Source organism: Nanorana parkeri, unplaced genomic scaffold (assembly GCF_000935625.1).
Source record: "Nanorana parkeri isolate BGI_ZX_2015 unplaced genomic scaffold, ASM93562v1 scaffold823, whole genome shotgun sequence".
Taxonomy (NCBI): Eukaryota; Metazoa; Chordata; class Amphibia; order Anura; family Dicroglossidae; genus Nanorana; species Nanorana parkeri.
Genome location: NW_017307091.1, coordinates 376,541 through 385,765, shown reverse-complemented (window position 1 = coordinate 385,765; position 9,225 = coordinate 376,541). Strand labels below are relative to the sequence as shown.

Here is a 9,225-nt window from a genome sequence, read left to right as displayed (position 1 = left end):
CCCATAGGACAACGGTCACCCCACAACAGCGTATACTCCACTCCCCCCTATACAGACAATCCGGAAGATCCAACAGAATATTCATACTAGATTAGCCAAGGATGCCCCACCCACATTCACCTCAATGGAGGGCTGCTCAACATTTAAAGAGCACCTGTCATACAACCCTAAAAACTCAACCTAGAATACAACAACCTTAGCAATAAACTGTCACACCTTTCATGAGACTCCCTCCTGCATGTAGTGGATCCAGTGACACGACTGTCCTAGGAAAGGGATCTCTTTCAGGTTGCTGGAAATAGGTGTACTTGTAGAAAGTCAATGTGGAGCTCCATGTGTACATGTTCCTGCCACTACATGGGCCGTTCCCATGCTACATCCAATTCTGGACATTGTGGTTCTCTCTGAAGATGGAGAGATTCACACAGACACATAACATGGGGAACGATGAAGCACAGGGTCGGGTATACACTACAAGTACATGGATAGGGAGAAATATACTTTTATATCCGGTTGGAGTATCACTCAGCTTTCTGATTTTGTCTTCGCAGGGAGAACGGATCTCTTCCCAAGGAGGTGACTTTGGATGGGAACAAATTGGTGTTTGCGGGGCCCCTGAGCGCGGAGGAGGCCGGTCGCTACACCTGCCAGGCATCCAATGACGTGGGCAGCAGACAAGTCAGCGTCAGCATCTATATAGCTGGTCAGTATACACGAGGCTGTTCTTCTCCCTGTATATGGCCCGGGGGAATGGGGGGGACCTATATATATATATATATACACATAAGACGTGCCCACATCATCACTCAAATCACTTCTTGTGTGCAATGTGTATGGAGTGTGTGTGCACAGTATGTGTATGGAGTGTGTGTGTGTGCAGAGTGTGTTTGCAGTATGTGTGTGTGCAGTGTTTATGTGCAATGTGTGGGCAGTGTGTGCATAGTGCGCGGAGTGTGTATGTGTGCAGCATGTGTGTGCAATGCGTTTGCACAGTGTGTGTAGAGTATGTGGAGTGTGTGCGTGTAATGTGTATAAATGGACTGAGCAGCTTGTGTGCACAGTATGTGTGTGCAATGTGTGTGTGTTTGTGCACCATGTGTGCAGTGTGCATGTACAGTGTGTGTTTGTGCACGGCCTGTGTGTGCAGAGTGTGTGTGTGTGCAGTGTTTGCATGTAGAGTGTGTGTGTACAGAGTGTGTACAGTGTGTGTAGTGTGTGTAGTATATGTGCAGAGTGTATGTGTAGAGTGTGTACAGCGTGTGTACGGTGTGTAGTATGTGTGCAGAGTGTATGTGTGTGTAGTGTGTGTAGTATGTGTGCAGAGTGTATGTGTAGAGTGTGTACAGTGTGTATGTGTGCAGAGTGTGTAGTATGTGTGCAGAGTGTGTAGTGTGTGTATGTGTGCATTGTACGCAGTTACGCTCTCTTTGTAGGATTGTAGTCCATGTTATAAATCGTAGTGTCCATGTGCGGGATGATTGCCCAGTCTGAGCTGTGTTCAGTGTCTGTGCGGCTCTTCTAGTGATTCTCATTCTGTGGGCTCAGTCCTGTACGTTGTATACATTGTGTACAGTTCATTAGGACGTTCTCTGCGCAGCATCACAGAGAGGCCGGATTTGGGCCCAGTGGGTGAGGTGTGGTCGGGGTGGGGAGGGAACTTCAAAGTGAAGTGTACATGAAAAGCTGGAATTAGAGAGACATGAAAGTCTTCTCTGCCCACCTGATGGAGGATTAGAACCTCAGACAGCACCAATTACCCGATATGAGTGAGACAAACATCCCCAAATGTCCTCAAAATGTCTGAACTCACCTCACCACACTGCCAGACCTACCTACCTCCAACAGTACACCAACCCTGCACACAACTGATATCTCCAGAGCTTAGCTATCGGCGTGTCAGCATGTGTCCTCCAGAACTCCCTCGTCTGTCCAACTATGGCAGCCAATGCAGAACCAAACAATGGTGTCACCCTCCTCCGATGGGTCCTTCATAGTGTACACCCGTCGGGGTATAAGAGTGACACATTGGGCAGGTCCTGGTGGAGATGGCAGTAAGGATGGCAGTCACTCCATGACCTTCCAACAATTGTTCAGAGCGAGTCCTCTTCCTCCATATCACATCATGGGTCATCATCATCATCCCATGTCCTCCATGTCACATCATGGGTCATCATCATCATCCCATGTCCTCCATATCACATCATGGGTCATCATCATCATCCCATGTCCTCCATGTCACATCATGGGTCATCATCATCATCCCATGTCCTCCATATTACATCATGGGTCATTATCATCATCCCATGTCCTCCATATCACATCACGGGTCATTATCATCATCCCATGTCCTCCATATCACATCATGGGTCATCATCATTATCCCATGTCATCCATATCACATCACGGGTCATTATCATCATCCCATGTGTCCTCCATATCACATCATGGGTCATCATCATCATCCCATGTCCTCCATACCACATCATGGGTCATTATCATCATCCCTTGTCCTCCATATCACATCATGGGTCATCATAAACCTTCTTCTTTCATATCACATTGTGGGTCATCATGCTTTGTCCTCCATACCACATCATGGGGCCTCATCATCCCTCTTCCTCCATATCACATCATTGGTCATCATAAACCTTTTCCTCCACATCATATTGTGGGTCATCATGTCCTGTCCTCCATACCACATAATGGGTCCTCATCATCCCTTTTCCTCCATATCACAACATGGATCGTCATAATCCTTTTTCTCCATATCACATTGTGGGTCACTATGCCTTGTCCTCCATACCACATCATGGGTCATCATCACCCTTCTTCATCCATATCACATCATGGGTCATCATTATCTCTCCTTCCATCCACAGAGAATGAACCCAGAAAGGTGGACCTGATGTCCGTGTCACTGGTGTCGGTGGCTGTGGTGACGGCCATCCTGCTGGTGATCCTAGTGATAACGGTTGTTCTGGTGAATCGCCATCATAAGAGGAAGACAAAGAGACTCTCCGAGAAAATGTAAGTTCCAGGAACAGGGGCCTAACCCCACCTTCTACCATCCAGGGACAGGGGCCTTACTTCACCTCCTCCCTTCTACCGTCCAGAGACAAGGGCCTTACCTCCCCTTCTACCTTCCAAGGACAGGGGCCTTACCCCTCCTTTTACCATAAAAGTGCAGCGGCCTAACCTTCCCTTTTACAATCCAGGGACAGGGACCTTACCTCCCCTTCTACCGTCCAAGCACAGGGGCCTTACCTCCCCTTCTACAGTCCAAGCAAAGGGGCCTTATCTTCCCTGCTACCGTTCCAGAGACAGGAGTCTTGCCTCCCCTTCTACCATCCAAGCACAGGGGCCTTACCTCCATTTTTACCAACCAAGGACAGGGGCCTTACCTTCCCTTTTACCATCCAATGATAAGGGCCTTACCTTCCCTTCTACAATTCAGGGACAGGGGCCTTACCTCCCCCTTTACCATCCAAGGACAAGGGCCTTACCTTCCTTTTTACCATACTGGGACAGGGGCCTTACCTCCCCTTCTACAATTCAGGGACAAGGACCTTACCTCCCCTCCTATTATCCAGGGACAGGGGCCCTACCTCCCTTTCTACAATTCAGGGCAAGGACTTCACCTCCCCTTCCACTTTCACAACATTATGCAGCCAAGTGGCAGATGGCAAGGGCAGGTTCCCATCATGCAAATAAGGTGGTAGACTCGTACAGATAGATTTTGGGACATTCTGATTATTCTAGATGATTGTTGTGATGGAGGCAGGGGATCTGGGGATCTCGGTCCTTCTACACGACAGTAATTGCGCACCATTGTGTGCTTCTAACTCAGGCAAACACTGCTGGCCACTGATAACCAGATCTCTTCCCAAGGTGGTGTAGAATGTATAGGCCCTTTCAGCCATATTATCCCACCACCACCATCCCATATCCACCGTACAGGACAATGTCTAACGTCTCATCCTATCTGGGCCTCATTGTCAGTAAATAATGTTTTTCAGCGAGGAACTTTCTACATTATCCCGGCAAACATCACGGAGAAGACTATCCACCTCGGCCAGCACAGATACCCGGATGCAGGTGAGGACAAAGGGCACTTGGGTCACCAAAATTTCTCAACCTCATACTGTTTTCCAATCCAATAAATTATGAAAATGTATTGGATGTGCCTTCTAAACATGTGGAATGTTTTATTTACTTCTCTACTCAAATATTAGCTAAAAAGCTACTTTATTGCTACCGTATTGTTACAGGCAGTAAAGATAATGACATACTAAGCAACAATTCTGGTGTAACCCTTAATTGCTGTCATCTGTCTTCTATTTCAGCTGGAAGAAAGTCTCCATATGAGGAATCACCCTGACAGCCTGCGAGACCCCAGTATCAGCTCTATCATGGTAAGGATTCTGTCTTCACCCCACAATGTCTTTTCAAAGATATCCCAATCACACCTTGCAAGACTTCCTATGATAGTACCATATGGTGTGTGCAATGCCTCCCCCTGGTGGACACAAAGCTAACTGACACATATTCTTTAGCAAACGTATACAACCCGAGTTTAAGTTCATTTATTGTATATTGTGACATTAAACATGAATGGTGTCAGCGTACCACATGAGCAGATATTTCCTGCAAATTATATTCGGCTTCTCCGATTAGTACAAGGAAACCATATCTAAGCAGTGACATAATAATTACATTGTATGGACAATAGGGGGTGATGCACACTATGAAATGAGGCCATACTGTACAGCTGTATTTAACTTTTGTATTATACAGACATGATTTAGATTGTTCAGTCCACCCCGAGGCAATGTTCACTCTAACATTGAGGATTATTTAGATGAAAGTGTTGGCCTTCACCCCTCAGGTTATCCAGAAATCTTACTGGCCTGTTTTCAACTAAATCCCTATTTTCCCATCATTACACCAGACAGAACAAAGTTTTAATGATCTTATAATACTTATTTCCTCTTCTGCCTGTCCATTTGAATACACACTGAGCCCCATTTATTTCCCCTGGCAGGAAGAAGATGTGGATCGGCGCAGTTACTCCACCCTGACCACCGTGCGGGAGACAGAGACCCAGACGGAGCTCCTTTCCACAGTACCGGATGAGGAGGTGATGGAGGAGAGTGAGAGCGAGCAGGATGTGATGGAGGAAAAAGAATTAGAGCAAAATGAGCGGGACAGCCCTGGAGTCATAGAAAATCAACCGTTCATCAAACAGGGAATGACGCATTTCTATCAGGAAAATGGGACTTTACGTGCCAAGCCAACTACCAATGGGATCTACATCAATGGTAGAGGGCACCTGGTATAACTGGGCCACCAAGACTGTACATCAATGGTAGAGGGTACCTGGTATAATTTGGCCCCTCAGACTGTATATCAGTGGTATGGGGCACCTGGTATAATTGGATCTCTCGGACTGTACATCATTGCATTGGGAACCTGGAATAACTGGGCCCTCCAGACTGTACATCCATGGAATTGGGCACTTGATATGACTTGACCCTCCATACAGTACATCAACGTTATTGGCCACTTGGTAAAACTTGGCCCTCCAGACTCTACATCAGTGATAGAGGGCTCCTGGTATAACCGGGCCCTCAAGACCGTACATCAAGGGTATGGTATGGTTCACCTGCTAAAAATGGGCCACCTAGGATAAACATCAAAATTATGGGGCACTTGGTTTAACTGCCCCCCAGACTGTATGAGGGAAGGACAAGGAGCCATAACATTAAACAGAAGACACCCTTCCTTCTCCTTCCACGTGACTCTAATAGTGCCATCATCTACCTATAACTTTACCAATCACATGGAAGCTACAATGACCATTATTATTATCCCACATGAAACCCTAGACTGCTGTCAGTATTACTCTGGTTACATTGCTGGTGCAATGGAAATGTAATGCCTTTATAATGGACATGACAGCACGACATGTCTGGATTTTTGCAGATCTTGCAGCCTCTACGCTCTCAGCCATCAGTTGTTTCTGCTGGACATCTCACCCTGATCCATCACTCTGAACATTCTGCCAGATAGGAGCTGCACCATGACAAAGATCTCTTATGTACAATATGTCTCTGGCCCTGATCCTAGCATGGGTCTCAGGGGAGCCATGTCCACACGGAGAAGGGGTTCTCCAGGAAGAAGTCACAGAGGCCTTCAGCACATTAATGGAAACTCTAGCCAAAACATCTTTCGTTCTGGAGAGTATAGGAAGGGTTAGAACCTATATCAAGTATTTATTGCTGTCTGTGTCTCCATGAAAATGTCCCCAAAATGAGAGGAAACCTCACCTCCTTGGTTGCCAGAAGGAAGTCCACTCTGCTGCCGATCTGGCGACAACAGAATTTTGGGTTCCCAATTGTTTTCTCTTCCAGTGGCAATGGTCCAAATGGAATGAATGTAATTGTATTTCTCCTCAATGGGGACATAGACAGAAATATTAACCTGACAGAACATTTAACCCTTCCATATTCTATTTAAAATGAGAAAAAAACATTAGGCTAGACTTATACTTTAACTCTTAGAGACGACACGAAGGCTGTGTGACATATGAGGCCTTCTTGGCCATGCTGGTGTCATAGATACTCATCCAACTGAACATGGGGTTACCTCTCCGATCAACCTGTCTGTGGCTTCATTGACTGATTTCAGAGAAGAGCTCAGACTACACACGGCCTTCTCTTGTAGAAGTCAATGAGCTGAGGTTTGTAAATCACTGAACAGCCCCCTCTGTAAGTAAGTGGAAAGGTAAATTTAACCCTTTCCTGGCACTTTTGCCTTAATGATATTTGTTCTGGGTAATGTACTCTGTCAATAACTCCAATTGGAAGCATTTCCAGGCAACGGATATGGTATCTGGCCGTGTAATGCTCGAGAGGAAAGTGAAGATTGGACAGAAGAGTGTTTTCACAGCACGACTCTCAGAAGAGGAACTGACGTTTTCCCGTGTGACTCATTCATAGAGAACATATTGTGAAAGAGGGCTGGGGAGGCAGCTGATTGATCTTCTACCTGAACAGCATTTTATAGAAGGCAGGAGACCAGCTCCCTGCTTGTCAAATGCTTTTCGTACCTATGCCACATGGGAGAAAGGCGATGAATGGGTTAACTGCCACTTGTCTTTCAATACCCTGACTTCAGTAACGCGAAATCTGGTTGCTATGGGAGACGGCATTTTGCATCATCATCCTTACCATCTGCTTGGATTTATTGTGTCCCTCAGGGGTCCCATTAGGATGGACTGAGATGGCGGCAGGTGGCATTCAGAGGCTGACTGATATCATGTACATAGCTGTATAAATGAAGTTTCAGCTTATTTTCTATGGAAATGTTGGAAGTCAGGAAAATGTATTTATATGTAATGTACATATTTTCTACTTGTTGTATTTATAACCGGGTACAGAGTATCACATCGCCATCCCTGGGGAAATTCTTGTACAAAACTGATTGTTACTTGAAGCTGATTGTTTGTAAATGAGAAATAAGCGGGATGTGAAAGTGTCCTCTGTGTGCTTGTCATTTCCTTACTTAGGGCAGCGTGTGCCAGAACCATACAGTCCCAAAATCTCACCCATCCAACACTGGGAGGAGGAGCATACTGGTAGAGAAAGGGGAGAGGAGTGGAATATTGGGTGTAGAAAGGGGGGGGGGGAGAAGGAGCACACTGGTAGAGAAAGGGAGAGGAGTGGAACATTGGGTGTAGAAATAGGGAGGAGAGGCATACTGGTAGAGAAAGGGAGAGGAGTGGAACATTGGGTGTAGAAATAGGGAGGAGAGGCATACTGGTAGAGAAAGGGAGAGGAGTGGAACATTGGGTGTAGAAATAGGGAGGAGAGGCATACTGGTAGAGAAAGGGAGAGGAGTGGAACATTGGGTGTAGAAATAGGGAGGAGAGGCATACTGGTAGAGAAAGGGAGAGGAGTGGAACATTGGGTGTAGAAATAGGGAGGAGAGGCATACTGGTAGAGAAAGGGAGAGGAGTGGAACATTGGGTGTAGAAATAGGGAGGAGAGGCATACTGGTAGAGAAAGGGAGAGGAGTGGAACATTGGGTGTAGAAATAGGGAGGAGAGGCATACTGGTAGAGAAAGGGAGAGGAGTGGAACATTGGGTGTAGAAATAGGGAGGAGAGGCATACTGGTAGAGAAAGGGAGAGGAGTGGAACATTGGGTGTAGAAATAGGGAGGAGAGGCATACTGGTAGAGAAAGGGAGAGGAGTGGAACATTGGGTGTAGAAATAGGGAGGAGAGGCATACTGGTAGAGAAAGGGAGAGGAGTGGAACATTGGGTGTAGAAATAGGGAGGAGAGGCATACTGGTAGAGAAAGGGAGAGGAGTGGAACATTGGGTGTAGAAATAGGGAGGAGAGGCATACTGGTAGAGAAAGGGAGAGGAGTGGAACATTGGGTGTAGAAATAGGGAGGAGAGGCATACTGGTAGAGAAAGGGAGAGGAGTGGAACATTGGGTGTAGAAATAGGGAGGAGAGGCATACTGGTAGAGAAAGGGAGAGGGGTGGCATACCGGGTGTAGAAAAGGGGAGCAGGGGCATACTGGGTGTAGAAAGGAAGAGTCGTGACATACTGGGAGTAGAAGGGAGGAGGAGGGGCATGCTGGTAGAGATAGGGAGAGGAGTGGAATATTGGGTGTAGAAAGGGGAGGAGGGGCATACTGGTGCAGAAAGAGGGAGAAGATGCATACATGGTGCTGAATAGGGGAGGAGGGGCATACCTTGTGCAAAAAAAGGGTAAGAGAAGCATACTGGATGCTGAACAGGGGAGGAGGGGCATACTGTGTGCAGAAAGGGGGGAAGCGACAGAATGGGTGCAGAACAGAGGAGGAAGGGAACACTGGCTGCAAAACAGAGGAGGAAGGGAACACTGGCTGCAAAACAGGGGAGAAGGGACATATGGGATTTAGAAGGGGAAAGAGGAGGCATACCAAGTGCAGAATAGGGGAGGAGGGGCATACCAAATCAAAAAATTGGGAAGGAGGGGCATACTGGGTGCAGAACAGGAGAGAAGGTGCATAGCAGGAGCAGAAAGGGGAGGAGTGGCATACTGGGTGCAGAAAGAATGGGGAGGGGCATACCGCATGCAAAAAGGAGGAGGAGCATACCAGGTGCATGAAGGGGAATAAGGGCATCCCATGTGCAAAAAAAGGGGAGGAGGAGAAAACCGCGTGCAGAAATAGG

General features: G+C 46.9%; 1 protein-coding gene across 1 annotated transcript in view; it reads left to right on the top strand.

Annotated features, from left to right (window-relative positions):
- Positions 1–5,506, top strand: part of NECTIN4 (nectin cell adhesion molecule 4) — a 50,230-nt gene extending 44,724 nt beyond the window's left edge. The window contains exons 5-9 of the mRNA XM_018565236.1: positions 552–703; positions 2,880–3,027; positions 4,017–4,095; positions 4,344–4,412; positions 5,042–5,506. Of these exons, the coding sequence (XP_018420738.1) occupies positions 552–703; positions 2,880–3,027; positions 4,017–4,095; positions 4,344–4,412; positions 5,042–5,338 (745 nt within the window). The 3' untranslated portion in view covers positions 5,339–5,506. The remainder of the gene's footprint in view (positions 1–551; positions 704–2,879; positions 3,028–4,016; positions 4,096–4,343; positions 4,413–5,041) is intronic.
- The last annotated feature ends 3,719 nt before the right edge of the window (positions 5,507–9,225 follow it).